The 17,491-nt window shown below is 39.9% G+C and overlaps 1 protein-coding gene across 1 annotated transcript in view; it reads left to right on the top strand.

Annotated features, from left to right (window-relative positions):
- The first annotated feature begins 3,290 nt into the window (after window positions 1–3,290).
- Window positions 3,291–17,491, top strand: part of PDZD8 (PDZ domain containing 8) — a 52,950-nt gene continuing 38,749 nt past the window's right edge. The window contains exon 1 of the mRNA XM_062001619.1: window positions 3,291–4,302. Coding sequence (XP_061857603.1) covers window positions 3,401–4,302 — 902 coding nt within the window. The 5' untranslated portion in view covers window positions 3,291–3,400. The remainder of the gene's footprint in view (window positions 4,303–17,491) is intronic.

The following is a 17,491-nucleotide window of genomic DNA, read 5'->3' as shown; positions in this document are numbered from 1 at the left end:
AATGCTTGAAACACCTAAAGGGCAGGTGTTGGGGGCAGTCTTTTTTGAGGGGTAATGGGTACAAGCTGGAACACTGGAAGTTCCACTGGAACATGAGGAAAAACTCTGCTGTGAGGGTGAGGGAGCCCTGGCACAGGCTGCCCAGGGAGGGTGTGGAGGTTCCTTCTCTGGAGGTTTCCAAACCCACCTGGACACATTCCTGTGCTCCCTGACCAAGGAGAACTTGCTTTAGCTGGGGTTTGGGCTGGATGATCTCTAGAGGTCCCTTCCAACCCCCACCACTGTGGGATTCTGTGAAATATTCCCAGAATATTACTCTTTGCTTAGAGAATTGCCTCAAAGACACATCCTTTCTGTGGCTTTACGCTACTTGTTCTCTATTAAATGACTGGGCTCTACATATTTTGCAATCTCTTGCAATCTCCTACAAAACGTTGAAAAATTGGGTTTGGAGCTCTACTCTTACAGGTTTGTTGCCATCACAACCTGAATTGACTTGCAAGAGTATTTTCCTTGTTTAACCATAAGTGAAAGATCCCTTTTAATTCACTCCTCACTAGTACTTACAAATTAGAATACACATAGAGAGTATTTTATTTTGCAGGTTTGCATCCTATTTAATAATTTCTAGCAGTTCAAAGTGCAAATAATGAGTGTATTCTACACAGTTTTACAAAGCTCTGTGTAAGCAGGGTGGAAATTGGTGAGGTTGCACACACCTTTTTACTTATACAAACTCCCAGAAAATGCAAATAGCAACTTCCAATTGAAGCCCAAGTTAAATATGTTCTTAAAGGCCCTTTTTAGATGGTATTAAGATGAATGTTTTTTTCTCCTCTACCTGACACATTTAAATCATTTCCCTTTCTCTGTTATTTCAATCCTATTTTAGGTTATGTAACATTTTTGCACATCCTTTTTGTATTCATGTTAACCTGTCTGCTGCTATCTCCCTTTACTCTTTCATTCTCATTTGAAAATGCTAAAACACGCCTGATTCTGGCTTCATAATGTGTCTTTAAGATAACACAGCTCCTGTTGAAAATGTTCCTGGGAGAGGAGAAGAGCGATTACTGAGCTGAACACTTCAGAGGCTATTAAGCTGCCATCAGGTGCATAAAATGTGCCAAATTTCCTATTCTGCTTGTTTAACAGAAGAAAATACTCCATTGAGACATCTGCAACAGGGCTTTTTTTTTTCCTCCTGCTGTTCCTCCTGACCCAAAACCAAGCCTTTCTGAATATATTACTCCCTATTTGAAAAGCCATTTAGTTGCAAATCCAAAACCTTTCCATTCTTCCTGCATATGCCTGTATTAGCCGTGGTAAAGGCCCATAAGAGAGCAGTTCACTGGGCTAATGACCTCTCTGGTATTTCTATAGAGATGCTCTCTGTTAAACACCCAGGCATTTCAACTTCCAGTCACAAGACCTATAAAAAATTCATACTCTGAATCTCAAGTTTCAAACCACAGCGCTGCATCATTAAGAGCTTTTCAATCCTCCCACCCCACATGCTTTATGGAGGGGGAGGGTGAAGAGGGCTTTTAACTTCCTGGCATTTAAATCTCACATTTTTTCCCCCTCTTGTTTGCATTTTTAACTAGTTGTGGAGGTTGGTGCAAAAAAAAGAGAAACAACCAACAATGTGAGACTGTGTTTTCCTTCATTTTATTAAGATATTACATTATCTAAGAATCTTTCAGCTGGATGTTTAACTAAAAATGAGAAGAGGTGTAAAAAACAAGCCTTATCATTTAACTCAATTTGGTCTTAATTGTGGCTGTCTTTCAGAAATTATAAAACTTCCTTTTCCATACTTGCTTTCTCTTTCCCAGACACTGAGAAGCACCTGGAAAAACAATGTCCAGATGTCAGAGTACATTCTCCAGCCGTACGTACAGCTTTGATGGGGCCTTTAAATGCATTTGGTGGATTAGAATAACAGGGGTTTTTTTGAAGTGTGTTTACGTTTTCCAGTAAAAATACAGTTACTTCACATCATGCTTCCGTAAACCAAATTTGATTATAATAGGTCTTTTGGGTTAGTGTTCATTGCTTTTAAAGCAGTTTCTCTACACATGTCCATCCTTCCCAGTCCTCAGTTTGATCAGCTGCCACTCGCCTCATCTCCTGCATGGATTACATCCGTTGCCTTCCCTGAAAGGGTTATATGCACTCTGGGAGATGAGATGCTCTCCTTTCCTGCCTCTCAGACTTCAACAAAGCCAAGATCTGTCCTACAAAGATACCACTGACCTTGACTGTCGCAGTACCTCAGCCCTACACATGGGACAACAGCAATCTCTCGTATGTCACAGAAATACGACGTTGTGCAAAGTTCTCATCCCTCTTTTCTTCATATTCTTTTCCTCCATACATTTGCTTGCTTTTTGTTTAACTTCACTTATTCAATGTCAGTTTTTAAACATTAGTAACAGTTGAAGAGCATAGGCATCTTTTATCACCAGTAATTATTGAGTTTAGTGAAATGTCACCCATGTGGTATTTTCACAATGTGCTAAAAGCATCTCTCATCATAAGGACACTGAGAGGAGGTCCTCAGAGGTCACAAAACTCCCATGAAAACAGATTTTGTCTCTTCGCCCCTCTCTTGAGCAACTTTACTCACATAATCATCACCCACTTGCCTATTTTCTGAAGGAGATGAAACACCCTTTCTCCTTCATCGCTCCCCGTATGTTCCCTGGGTAACGAAACGCTCAACCAAACCAGGCACTTTCCCACAGGTGGGATACTTTCTCTTTCTTTCCCCCCGCTTCGTTGTGATGCCTTAACCACCAACGGCGTCCTAAAGCCAGCCGCCCGCCCAGCGCTTACAGGCCCTCAGGTAACCTCCCACCCCGACCTTCTCCCGGGGGAAGCGCCGACACGCACGGAGCACAGCCCTCTCGTTCGCGGGCAGCGGGGCACGGGCGGCCGCCGCAGTCACCTCCCTTCCTGGGGACGGGTTTCTGAGGGCAGTCCGGAGGCTCGCCCGCTTTGTGCCTGAGCCTGTGGGCTGCCGAGGACAGCGCCGGGTGTCCCAACGGGCCGGTCTCATCCCCGCGCTCCGCCATCCCGCCCGCGGCCACACCCAGCGCGCATGCGCCCGCCGCGCTTCGACACCACAGGGAGCGGCGCCCTGACGTACCCGGCAAAAGCCTCCGCAGCTCCGCCAATGAGGCCGCTCGGACGGGAAGGCCGCCCCGCCCCATTGGCTGCCCCGCCCTTCGCCCCGCCCCCGGCCGGCCGCGGCGGAGAGGGCGGCGGGGGGACCCGGATGAGGCGGCCTCGGGCGGCCGCGGCCGTTAAGCGGCGGCCTGCGGGCGCGGCCCCCGCCGTGGCGGCGGCGCGGTGAGGGCAGCGCGCTCGGGGCGCGGCGTGGGGACCGGCGAGGATGCTGCTGGTTTATGTGATCCTGCTCTCGGCGCTGGCCGGTTGCTTCCTCACGCTCCTGCTCCAGCTCCTGCTGCTCTACAGGAAGAAGCCGGAGCCTCCCGGGGCGGACGGAGCCTCCGACGGCCTCGTCTACGCCCGCGTCGCTGCCGACCAGACCCTCAGAGACTACCTCCAAGGCTCGGAGCCGGCCGGCAGCCAGGCGTCTCCGGAGCCAGTCACCGGCCCGGCCCCGGCCTCTGCACCGGCCACCGCCGCGGCTACCGCCACCGCCCCGGGCCCGGAGCCCAGCGCCAAGCAGCCGCAGCAGCAGCCGGAGCCCCCTCCAGCCCCCTCCTCCCGCGAGGAGACGTGCCATTTCCTCAATGCGATCTTCCTTTTCCTCTTCAGGGAGCTTAGGGACACGGCCTTGGTTAGGAACTGGGTCACCAAGAAGATCAAGGTGGAGTTTGAGGAGCTACTTCAAGCCAAGATGACCGGGAAGGTGCTAGAGGGGCTCAGCCTCAGGGATGTCTCTCTCGGCAACGTTCTGCCTGTCTTCAAAGCTGTCAGGCTCATTCGGCCGGTGGTCTGCAACGAAGAGGGCTGCCCTGAGGAGCTGGGCTTTGAGGTGGACCTGGAGTACAATGGTGGCTTCTACTTGGCCATCGATGCTGATCTGGTCTTTGGCAAGTCGGCCTACCTCTTTGTCAAGATCTCCCGGGTGGCAGGGAAACTGAAGTTGGTCTTCACACGCCTGCCCTTCACGCACTGGTCCTTCTCTTTCATGGATGACCCCGTGATACTCTTTGAAGTGAAGTCCCAGTTTGAAGGGAGGCCCATGCCTCAGCTCACTTCCATCATTGTGAACCAGTTCAAGAAAGTTATAAAGCGCAAGCACACCTTACCTAATTATAAAATCAGGTAAGATATCTGGTGTCCTCGGTATTACTTTTGGTTCAGGGTTGCTCTTAATAGGTAAAAAAAGATTTATTTTGGCCTTTCTACAACAGGGATGCTTGTACATTGCTTTTCTGCTACCAAAAGCTTTCTTTCCATGAAGGTATGCATTGTTTTCTGTTTGTAATAGGTGAAAAAGCCATTGCATGGTGACATGCCATGAATTACATGTAGCTAAATGTCAGAATCTGTAGGTATCAGAAATGTTGTGATCCTGTCAGTTGTCTGATGTTAAGACCATGATATCCCCCTTTCCAAGAGGTAGAAGGACTGCTCTGTGGACAGTGTGTGCGTCTGAGGTATCCTCCCAAGCTTCTGCCACTGGTGAACCACCTGAGCAAGACCTGTGGCTTTTGCTTACTTGGAGAGGCAAGGTGGCTGTTACTTAATGTAAGAAAGGATAAAATTAATTCTCTAGGGACTGTTTTTGAGATCCCATGATAGGTGGTGTCCTCTTCCTTTCCAATTTGCTGTATTTCTTCAATAACTGGGGAAATCTAAAAGATCATAAGTAGTGTCACTTTTGTGGTAAGCAAAACTTTGGGGGACCTCTTGGTGCTGTTTGTCTTTTTTTGTGTAAGATAGTATGTTTTCTTTCAGAAATGTACACACTACAGCACAGACTGCATCATATAGTAGCTATAATGACATGTTGAATGATATTTCCATGGTAGAAGTGGCCTGTAACCTGACTTGATTTCACCCTCATTTCTGATTAAAAGACACTGAATGTCTTATTGCTGTTTAAGTACCATATTCCCTTTCTGTCATATATCCTACCACTCAGGATGCCATGTTTCCCTTCTGTTTTGATTTGTTTTTCCTCTGTAGCTTGTATTATGTGTAAAATAAGGATTTTTGTGTTGTTTACCACATTCTTCTGCAATAAGCCTTTTCTCTGAAATTCATTAGAGATGAGTAACTGGAAATACCTATTTGAATTTTGAAGTGTAATTAGCTTTGCAGTGATGTAATTTTTAAAGCCTTTCTGACAATTCTTCTGCAATCAAATTCCTAAGAATTCTCAGGAAGCTGTGTGTGTAAAAACATCCAAGATTTGGAAAGCCATGGCAAGGCACTATGTAGTTTCTTTGAGTAATACTATGTTCCTTTCAAATGTTGAGGTAGTGAATTCTCTCCAGAAGAGAGCCATCTCTGGGCAGGCAGGAAGCTGCCACAAGCAAGTTTGTTTCCATTCTTTTACTGAGTTTAAAAGAGGCTGAAGCTCTTAACTGTGGAGAAGAGCCCGAAGGAGTGGCTGGGATTGTGTAGTCGTGGTGCAGAATGAAGATTCCCAGCATACCTGGAAAGCACAAGTAGAGCAAACGGTCTTTCCACTCTCTAGGCAAGTTTGTAGGGTGCTTGTCGACATAATGGTGATGTGCTCTTCCCTTTCAACAGAGGCATCTTTGTTTTTCCTCTGGGAGATGCATCTAGACAGTGGGGTGCTTTCATCATTTAGTTAGAGGTAATGGATTTTCCATGTATTTCTCAAACTTTCTGCACCAGAAAGAATGGATGAGACACATGTGAGCCACTGACACATTAAAGGGATTAGAGGGGAAAATAAGAACAGGAGTTGAGTGCAGTGTTAAGGACAGAAATTAGTAGAAATGTGAGACACTGAGAACAATTTAGGAAACATAGATTATTATAGAACTGAGTGAACTGCTATTTTAAAATGTTCTCTTTAGGTTGTAAAGAGTTGGGAATTTGTGAATGCTTGACATGAAAATACAGTAGTATAGCTGTTTTTAACACTGGATAGTTGTACTGGTAGCACAACCCAATATGTGGTGCTTTTTGACCTATACATTTGCCGTGTTCTGAACATTTCATTCTGACCCACTGTATTTTGAAGGGGCAGTCAGGCTGCTAAGCTTAATGCACATTAATGAAATTGTCCTAAGGAAAATGGAGTCATTGGTATCCTAACTGTCTAGAACTTTGCCTTTAAAGCTTCAAGTGGAAACAGACCCCTGCCTGAGAACCTTCAGCTTGTCCACAGTTGCCCGAGGTTTTGTGGAACACGTATACTCCACCAGCAAGTTTCAGATGAGTTTATGTAGGTAGAACCTGCAAAATTTGGTGATAGCTGAGCAGTAGCAATACACTCTTATCTAGTGGCATAGCTGAGAATTGAGATGCTGTGGTTTAGATGGTATGGAGAACTTGGAAAATCAAGCTTCCTGCTGATAAGATGCAAAACTTGATATTTGAATAGAATTTGTGTGAATATGTTGGCTTGGGGTTATGATATGTGACTATACATTCCTTAGCAAAGAGTGTATAGAAAGAAGTCAGGATAGTGTCACAACTGCTTAATAACCTGTTACTTTAAGAGTTTCTCATCTCCAGGGAATGTGCTTATCCTCTCCCCATTTTTTTCTTACAACCTATATGCCTTTTGTTTAAGTACATAGTATTTGTTTCCATCTTTAGCCCAAAATCTTTTTGATGTCTCCCTACTCTGGCTTAAGTAACTTTGTAAATAAATCTTTGAATAACAGTAATTACATCCTTGTAAACAAAAGCACTTGCAGTGTGAGAAGTTATGTTTTCAGCTGGTTAAAAGGGGCACTGGTACCCTGCTAGCTTCCAGATTGAAGCTGACAAAGGAGTATTTTCTTGTTTCAAGATGCAAAGTAGCATTAAACATTAAAATATGCAATATTCTTTGTCTTTTGTGTTAGGCAACAGCAAAGCATTGATCAGTAAGATCATCTTTTGTACTATCCATTGCTCAGAGTGACTGTGATGTGCATAACTGTAGCTTGAAAGTGGAAGAAGGCATCTTGCTTTCCTGGTGCGCTTTTGAAGTGTCTATGAAAGGACATGATGTAGACTAGTAAGTGCATTTTAGTTTGCCTGGCATTTTGAGTACCATTTTCTCCATAAAAGCAATTGTCTACTAATTGTAAAAGAAGGGAGGCACTTTGTCTAAACAAATAAGCAGTAATTTGTGTTTTATTCTAATAATGTTTAATCACTCTTCTTTGACTCTGGTCTGGCAAAACACCCTGTTTTGAAGCTGCTGTGCCACTGAATGTTAATTGCTATCTAGTGTATTAGAATTTGGTTAAATCTCTGGAAGTAAGGCTGCTGGTAAAGTTCAATGATGCTTTTCTGGGTGTCATCATTGATGAAGGATGTGTGCAATTCAGTTGATAGTAGCAAGAGTTACTACTGTTTTATAGTGAACTTTAATCTTAAAGTATTTGTTGTTGCTTTGTAACAGAAATGCAAACAGCTTTTCTGAAAACATTGTGGTCTGTTAGAAGTTTTTTGTTTAGATGTGGGGAAGATCTAAGATGACAACTTTTTTTTCCCCCTTCTGCACTATACATGAATTTTGGTGCACCTTTGAGAAGCTAGAGAAGATCGTTGTGGTTTTGGTTTTTAATAAGCAGCCTTAGCCTCAGATGAAGATTAAAGTATCCTTTATTTGGCTTTACATACTCTGTAAGTCTATTTTGACTGCAGTCAACCATTTATATTGGCCAGTGGATGGAGCTTGGGAATGAATATGGAAAGCTTTGACTTCCCCGTGGTTGCTCACAAAGTCAACTCTTAGGATTCTGCAGGGTGGCCACTGATTCACCAGCTGTGTCTTGCTGTCCCCAGATCTAATGCTGTCAGTCTCGGGAACGACGTGCTATCAGTCTTACCAGTAAGCATCACTTGACTTTACTCTTTATTTTTCATGTATGTTTCTTTTACTAGAGCAGGATGGCAGATCCCAATGATCAGCACAAAGTGGGGTTTATCTAGTTGCCTGTGTCCAACCTTTAATTTTCTATTGTATCTACTCAAACTGTTCTTTGAGTAGTACTATAGATGTTGTCCATGTTGGTTTCAACTTTCTATACCATGTCCTTTTAATAGCAGAATAAAGTGGTTAACACTAAGCTGTTGTTACTAGCGTTACCATAGTGTGTTTCTTATTGAGACACACGCAATAAGGACTATTTCAGGTGCCTTATCTCCCTGCTTGTGCACTTGCAGCGGTCACGGGTTCATCTCTGTTAGCTCTCTAATGAGCTGTACCTTACTCATTAACCTTTTACTAAGCTGCTTATTGGTGGCAACCTTCATATTCCCCCCTAGTCATATGAGGTATATAGGTACACTAATTATGCCATGTTGTCTACTCTGTTCTTAACTGTCAGCTGTCGTTTTACTGTTTTGAACAGACTCTGATCTCACTTTTAGTGGGTTTTGGAGAGTTCTGAGTTTTGAGCTCTTTCCAGACAATAAAAATGCACTTTACTGTAACGAAGATGCAAAACCCTTTGTGTGTCTGTGAAGGGTGAGAAGGAAGTACTTGCAATCTATTCTCCCTCTAGAATTTAATTTCCCATATTTCTTAATTGATGTTAAAAAAGGACAGATGCTTTTTTTAAAAATAAATTTAAGATCTTGCAAGTTGATCCATTTAGATTCTAAGCAGACTAGGTATTACCTAAGCAGTGAGTCAGTTTTGTGTATTTTAAGAACACTTGATGTCTCAATTTGTTAAATTAAAGAAAGCTAATATTCTTTTATTGATACTAGCCTGTTAGAGAAACTGTACTTGGCTTTATTTTAATGCATGCTACATTATAACTTTATTTTCTTTAAAAGTAGTCTCACAGAGGATTTTAGAAGTAGTGTTACAAAGGATTACTTCTAGCATTTCTGTATCAGGTATTTAGATGACCTCCTGAGATCCCTTCCAACAGGAAGTGTCCTTGGAAGTGATCTTTTGCAATATAGTTAGTCATGTTAGTTTGATCCTTTATTTGGAAACTGTTGAATTTCACTGGGAAGAACCATTAGATGAGCCTATTTTAATTTACCATTATAGAATGCAATTTGAGAGTTACACTGCAGTTTCTTATTTCTTGGCAAAACTTAAGCTAAGAAATGTAAGTAGCTATTGATTTGAAGTGTGTTTTATAATAGAAATGACTTCATAATATGGTAATAGAGGTATTGGGAAAGTATAAGATTTTTAAAAGTATATATTATTAATGTGATGAGGTTATACCAGAAATAATCATAGAGATTGGCATTGTGAGTGTGTCTTAACTTCAGGAATCAGCAGCCAGTAGAGATACCTACTTTCTCTACAGATTTTGCAAAGGGAGAGGATATGAATATTCTTTTCCTGAGTGGATTTCTAGCATAGTTGTGATATGAATCTCTCTTACTAGTTAAATTTGTAAGACACTCCTGTTTGAAATTCTCATTCCTGTTACTGCTGAAAGGAAAGAGGAGGCTTTTTTAGTTTCTAATGCCATAGGTGCAAAAATCCAGTACATAGAAGCATTAAAAAAACTCCACAGGATATGAGTCTTTTTGTGTTCTGCAGAAGTTGATGGTAAAGCAGCACTATGACACTTTTGGGTTTTCATGCTCTTCCAGAGAGGTAATGTTCTGAATGATGACAGCACAAAGACTTGTTCAGCTAATAGCGAAGAGGCGATAATTAAACTCAGCAGATATATCTGTAGACAGTAGTTTCATATTTGGAAAAGTATCTTTGTAGTGTGTGGACAAATTAGATAACTGGATATGTAGGCAACTTGATACAGAGTAAACAAAACCAAACCCCAGGGCAGTACATTTTTTAATTTCTTCAGGGATGCTACATATGTAGAAGGAAGCTTTTTGCAGGCAGAGATTTTTCCTGTCTCTAGTTTGGTAGTGGTTTCTCTCAGACATACATTGTGTCATCAGGGTCACTAAGTACATATCACTTCAGATTAAATGAAAAGTATTAAATAAAGGTACAAAGTATGTATGTAAAACTCCTTACTTAGAGATCAAGTTCAAAACCTATTGATTTTAGGGTTTTTTGAAGCCTTTGAGTCTTCCTCAGCTCCAGCACTTCATGGGCTTTCACGCTCTAAAGATCAAGTTCTGAAAGAATGCCAGTTTGAAACCAGTTTGTGATAAAGTCAGGTGTAATGAATGACCTGCTATATATCATCCATTTCTCTGAATACAGGCGGCATTCTTTTCAGGTTAAGAGCGAGCCTTTGTGACTAGTCCACAAATGTACATCTTCTTTTCTTACCTGCAAAGGTGAGCTACTTGAGATGGATTAGTGAAGAAACTGGGAGACTAGAGTTATAGTTGGGCACATAAAAACGGAAAAATCCCAGTTGGAGAGAGAGAGAGAGAGATAGATGAAAACATAAAAGAATAAGTTTTGGTGATGACTGTTTGTGTTTGCTGCAGATAGCAAACCAATAAACATTGAGGTTAATTGGTCTAATGGGAAGATAAAACCTTGTTCAACTTTTTTACTTGAAACAGTATATAAAAGATTCTTTGTGCAGTAATAATGAAAATGACATCATTGACACCTTTGCTGGTTTGTATTTCAAATGACTTGGTCTTAGTCGTGCAGTAGACTTCTTTCATGTGGGTAGTAAGTGAAGATTCTGAAAAATCTGCTAAGATTTATTTGGTACTTCACGCCATTTTGAATGTTTTAGCATTGAGACTTCCCATTTCTGTTCATCTGAACTCTCATCTTGAATACTTAATCTGATCTTGCTGCTCAATGGGAACAAATACTTTTATTCAGTTGTTGTAATTTGTACCCTTTCAATTATTTTAAATAAAAATGGAAATAAGCAGTAGCACTTTTAATTTTTTGAAAGGTAACTTATCTCAGAGCCATAATACCAAACTGAGCATCTTAACAAAAGTCTGAGTTCAGCGCTGAACCTGTCTGTGGGAGCAGGTAGTTGTGTTCAGGCACTAGAGTTGGGCTATTCTAAATAACCTTCTACAGGCTGTATTGTGATTTTTAGTTTCTGTGGATAGATGACTGATGTTCTCTACCTCACTGAACAGAGCCACAGAATTCTCCTGTAAAAATGGGGAGCTCATACAGCTCTCAGTAGTCAAGGTGTACAAGTCTCTTGTGGAACCAATTTGATATATGTTAAGCATGTGAAACACTTATTATCAAAGATGTTTCATCAGAAAGCTCTTAAATAAGCAGTTTGTGTACGGACATTGGTTTAGTAATCAGTGTGGTAGAACAGTGTGGTGCTCCAGCAACATGAAGCTTAGTCTCAGGCTGCCAATTTCAGTATTGGAGCTGGTCCCTTTATGTTACTGGGTATCCATGGGAAACTGCTTATTCTACATTCCTGCAGAGATTGCCTGAAGTCATCAGATATGGTGCTGTGTTTACAGCTCATGTTCACACTTGTTTGATTTAAAACTGTTTCAGTATTTGGTGTTGTTGATATTATTGTTCTTCAGAGAATAGAAAAAGACTTTACATTTAAAACTTATTAGATTAATAAGCTTTATTGTCTCAAATGAGTATGGCAAGAATGTTACATACCTGTGTGATTTGTTAATTTAATGGATAATTTATGCCACCCCATTTTGCTAAAATCCATTAATTGTGGAATTTGCATGGTGATCTCAAACTGTGCTTCTGTCCAGAACAAGGAAATGATCCAAGGTGTTAGCTGGGAACAATTAGCTCCTTGAGCAGATTACATTTTATCTGATTACATGAGTATTGGTATTTTATATAATTAAGAAAAAAATGCTCTACTGAAAGTGTTTCTTTTGATGTTTGAGGGTTGAAGAGGGCTTGTTAATAACACTGGATAAATTCTTATTTTGGAAATGACTATGGATGCCAGTTCATTTGAAAGGGATTTGGGAGTCATTATTTTATAAACATTTATCAGGTTGATTATGACATACTAAGCTGAACACAGAATTTAGAAATAATTTATTTGAGTAGTTTTTGCTGCAGTCACTGAGTTTCTGATTGAACTAAAAAATTTACTGCTGGAAGGATGTTATTTTGGATGACAGATGTGTGTAAGATCCAGACATGTTTTGGAAGCTTTTCCTGTTATTTATTTTCACTGTTTAACAAACTGCAGTTGTTTCACACAACACTCTAATCTGGGCTAGAATTCAGACCTTGAAGGTATTTAATGATCCCAGCATATTTAGCAAAATTAGTGAAAAAATCTGCAGCGAAGGCTTCAGTTAGCAGATACCTTTGTATTGCAAAGAAAGTTTCTACAGTACAGTTGAAGTGCCTGACCAACAGTGAAATGGTGGTGTATGCAGTGTCGTGGATGTGGGTTCCTAAATTACGCTACCTAGACAGATGAGTGTATAACCGTGTTGTGTTTGGTAGCTCAGACTTCTGCATCATACCTGTCATTTGAGTGCATCTGCTTCCCTAGGCATTCTTCCCTCTGGAAGGACTCTTACTCTTGGAAGCTCTGCCTGTGTTAATAAGCCCTCTCAGGACCCAGGAGTGCATCTGTTTACTGCAGGACCTGTCTGGAGCCTGGCAGCATTTTAGACCTGTCTCTGGCCATTTCTAGCTATGAAAACCACCAAGGAGCTGCTAGTTGTAGCAGAGAAGAAAAGAAAGAGAGGATAATCTCTTTTTTTTTTTGTGAGATGAGAGAAAGACAGAAATTCATTTCAGCTCTGGGTTGGGCTCTGGAGAGCTCTGTTGTTTTGTTGTTTTCCCCCACACTAACTGTAGTGATTCATTGTAGCCTTAAAACTACATGGGAACAGCTTAACTTTACAGTTTCTTAGTTCTCCTATTCAGCCTCCAGCGGAATGGTCTGTGAGGAGCAGTGCAACCAACCCCCCTTTGGTAAAGCTGTTTCATGTGATGGAAGATACAGAGATTCTACTACAGAAATAGAGTTTTCACATTTTTGATGTCTTACCAGATGTCATAAAAGTCTGTCTGCAGTAAAAAGTGTATTACAGAGATCAGCTGATGATAGTGTTAATCAGACTGTTACACATACTCAAAGACAGTAATAAATTGCCAGATATGACTAGCATGAAATGAAATTAGGATAATCACTTGGGAAGATATTTTTTTTTAGAAATTTTGTCTTTTTTAACTCTAAAATTTACAGGGACATTTTGAGATATAAATTTTCAAGTTTATCTGTTAATTTCTGGCCAATATTTTAAAATTATCTGTGGATAACTAATAGAAATTGTAACACACTCTTTATTCCTGACTTTCTTAACTTTGTCTTAATGCTAATCTTCAGTGTATTTTCCTGTATCTCTTTTGATGGCAACATAGTTACAAAAATGCCCATTCAAGAGGAAATGTGTACAAATATTACCAGCTGCTTTTGTAGTGGCATTAAGTACAGGATTGTTGTGTTTGCTAGTGTCACTGAAGATACTAATACTTACAGTAACTAAACCATATAGGTAAAGTGCTTTAACTTGCATTAAAAGATTGGAAAAATATCCACACACACTTATTTTCAAATGTATTTTAAATATGAGCCATTGTGTAATAAGAACAAAAATGGACTTTTACATTAATGTCACTTGTGTAGTAAATGACTTGAACCATTATTCCTGTTTGCCTGAGTGAAAATAGGAAGAGCAGAAACTGAAGATCACAGTCTTACAGTGACATGGCAAAAGGCATCGTGGTGGTGTTTCAATCACCGCTGTGAATGGCTTGGTGACTAATTCCTAAGTAATCAAAGAGTGGAAATGATGCAGTGTAACTCTGAAAACATCAACAGTTTTTTAAGAGTAACTCTACATACTTGCTAACAAAATGTAATGGTGAAATAAGCAAAACGAATTGCCAAGCAGAGTGCACAGTGGATTACAAGGGGAGGTGGGGTGGGAACAGTAATGTTAGCCAGTGGTATTGTTTTAAAACAATGCTACAAAAATGATTTTTTTCTTTTTCCTGTTCCTCTGAAAGAAGGGAAAATTAAATAAAATACCCAAATTCATTAAGGGGATGGTGGGAGAGAAGCATCTGCTTCCTTCACATGTAATTGTAAGTCCCAACTGTAACTTGCCATCCTGTGATGCAGGATTTGCAAAGTGCAGGAATCCTTCCTGTTAATGAATCTTGCAAGCTTCTCTTGTATTTGATTGTCAACAGTGGTGCCACAGGTTATGTCCAGCTGAGGTTTTGTATTATTTGATCCTCTTTGTTTACAGTACAGGCCCATTAGTAAAATGTTGTGATTCATAAATGGTGACACCTTTGCTTGGGGGACATTTGTCAAGTATGTGCCATGATGTGTCCCCTGGTCCCCATCAGTGCCCTCCCTACCACTGCAGTCTGAGTAGCTGAGTTGTCTGTAAAATACATCCTTAATTACTGCTGTTTACAATTTTAAAGTGAACTGTCAGTCACCTCATCTTTGAAAATGGTGCTAATAATCCTCAGGCAGACTATCTTCACCCCTTTGGAAGACTTTAAGAATGTGAATGGGACCATCTTCTGTCTTGTCAGAATTGACTATGGATACTTCAAGCATTTCTAAAACTAACTGGGCGAGTGAGGTTAAACCATGGAATGCTATCATGTCTAGAATCCAGGACAGATAACAAATATTTTTTTCCCTTTTGGTTTACAGCTGTCAGAGACTGCTGAAAACAACAGTGAGACATTTTCAAAGTGATCTAAGAGGATGTCATTAGTTTTCATATGGACATAGGCTAGTGTTTAGAACAGACAACTAAAACTCTTGAGCTCAATGAATGACTCATTGTTTTCCTCTGACCAGGATTGCACAGAGGTGACGTTTTGTGGAGAGACTTTAGACTTCCTTATGAGAGGATAAACTAGCATTCTGCTAGCATCAATTACTGGAATCAGTCTCTAATGCAGCTGGCTAAACATGGACTTCTGGGGAAGTTTGTGTTTATTTCTTTGATTTTTGGTGTGTTGTTCTTTTTTCCCTCCTGCTGTTCTTCTTGAATGCCTAAAAGGTGGTTGTTGAACCGTGCCTGATCCTTCTCCAGCTCTACATGAACAGGAACATATTCTGTATCTTCTGTCCCTTTTGAAGCAGAGCTACAGGCTTTCTAGTTAGGGAAATTGTCTTCATCCTGTCTGAGATGAAAATATAGCAGGATTTTGATCTCTTTGTCTTAATTTGAACCAACAGTTGGCTTCAGCTAGATTACATACAAGTTTAAAAAAATCCAACAGATGAAAACTGAGAGATCAAACAGGCAATGACTGCATTGAGTTAACTAAGCTGGAGAAATAAAAACCCCAACTATCTTTTTGTAAGGAGCTACTAGACTATTTACATTTGTTCTTTTATTTGTTCTTGTAGGATGGAGCTTAGTTTCAAAAGTGCTTGTCTTGAATGTGTGATTCTAGATACACCTCAGAGGTACTGATATCAACTGATAAGAAGGAAGACTGTACCTTAAGAATCTGGAAATGTTTGAAACTTTTTTTTTATGTGAAAAGCTGAAGGATAAAATCCTTGGTTTTTGGGGGTTTTTTGAGGTCTTAATTTAAAAAGTGACTGTTCATATGTTGAGAACTTACGTGTATGAGCCTCCCACATGCCTGTGGCAGAATATCCTGTGGATAACACAGTGGGTGGAGTGCTAGAACCGACTTGCAGTTTTCTATAAAATTTCCTAGAAAACAAACCTACTCTCTTGGTGCTGTGTTCTTCAGGTTGTTTGTAAGGCAAATTTTCATGGCTGTGAGTAAAGCTGAAATAAGTAGATTTGTATACTGAAGAAGAGTATAGCTTGAATTATTAGCACCCACTGAATATGAATACTCAGGAGTCCTGCAGCTTTGTTCCTTTGGAAATCAGTGGAAGCTGGGGAATTGCTTTTGCAAAATCTACAGTGGTGGTGACTTTAAAAAAAACCAAACCCTTTATTAATGGAAAAAAGTACTACTGGTTGTTCTTTTCAAAATAAGGATGAGTTCTGTTTTTATAGCTCCAATATAAAGAATTATAGTTCCTAACCCTAACAATCTTAAATGTTAGCTGATAGGTACGTTTAAAGTCTTATTAATGTGATTATCCCTTTTTTGGAGTGGATTGTAATACATTAGAATTTTTGTAAAAATAAACTTGATCTTAAGTTACACACAATATAAGAATAGAAGACTTTTAAATTACTTTAAATACGTGGAGTTAAATGTTGTTTTTGAAATTTACACACTTTGCAAGGGCATGATTTGTAGTTCTGTGAATCGGATAAAATAAGGCCGTCTGAAAATGACTGAGCTCTGTTCTGTAGTTAGTCAAACCTTCTGAGTACTCACAAAATGGAAAATAAATTTAGCAGTTATTCTTTAAAAAATATCTTAAGCACTTTATTCTTCAAATACAGTAGCATTTCCAGAAGTAAATTGATGACTTAACATTTTGAGTTAATTTTGTTTACCGCTCTTGAAGCCTTAGAATTTTTGCTCACTATGTGCAAAATAGCCTTATGGTAAAAATATTTGTGCTCTTTGAACTAATGAGCTCTTAGATTTAAGGTCTGGTTTTGTCCTGTTTATTTAGAAATTATGTTCATTTGTCATAACACAATATTCGTAAACCTGATGGTATTTAATCTTTATGGAAGTAGAGGAGTCCTGGAATTCATAGAATTAATGTGATTAATGTGGTCTTAAACAGATATCCAATGATGTTTAGATCACTATTTTAGATATCACCAGAGAATAATTAAAAACCTTTTTTTGACAGAACTTATTCTAGAAAAGTGTTGTCATTTCTTAGCAAAAGCTGTACAAAATCATAGCCTCCTCCTGCCTTTACAAATGAAGCTGGAAGTCTTTCTTCTTCAAGTAGGAAATGGAGTACTGAGAACTTTTGAAGTTTTTTCTTTTCCTGTCTGTTTAGCTCTTAACAATTATTTTCTTTACTGTGATTCTGGATATTCTTACCAGATGCACTGAACAGAAATACATAATCATGTCTGTTATCTTTACCTACATAGACTGATGGCTTTTTTTCCCCCAACTCTCAGTAGATTTCCTCATGCAAGTAACTAAAATACTGTATTTAAGTGGGTGCTGGTGGGAACAGTTAATTTAGATAATAGGTTAATTAACCTAAAAGACTTCTGTACTCTTTTCTTATACAAGTTTGCTAAAGGACCACAAAACAGTTATTGCAGAATAGTGAATACAAATTAATTGGAATATAGGTCAGATATTTCTAAATCTAAACCACTGAATTACAGTCTTGTTCCAAGTAGGTGATTTTTCTCCCCCATGGAACTGGCAACCAGAAAGAAGAATAGCATTATTCAGGGGCTGAAAACACTAAAAATGAAAGGAACGTATTTGACTTGTTTGGCTTTGTGTTTTTGTGGTTTTTTT

The sequence above is a fragment of the Colius striatus genome, chromosome 8 (assembly GCF_028858725.1).
Source record: "Colius striatus isolate bColStr4 chromosome 8, bColStr4.1.hap1, whole genome shotgun sequence".
NCBI classification, from domain to species: Eukaryota; Metazoa; Chordata; class Aves; order Coliiformes; family Coliidae; genus Colius; species Colius striatus.
Note: the sequence above shows the minus strand (reverse complement) of the source record. Positions and strands in the feature narration are given on the sequence as shown.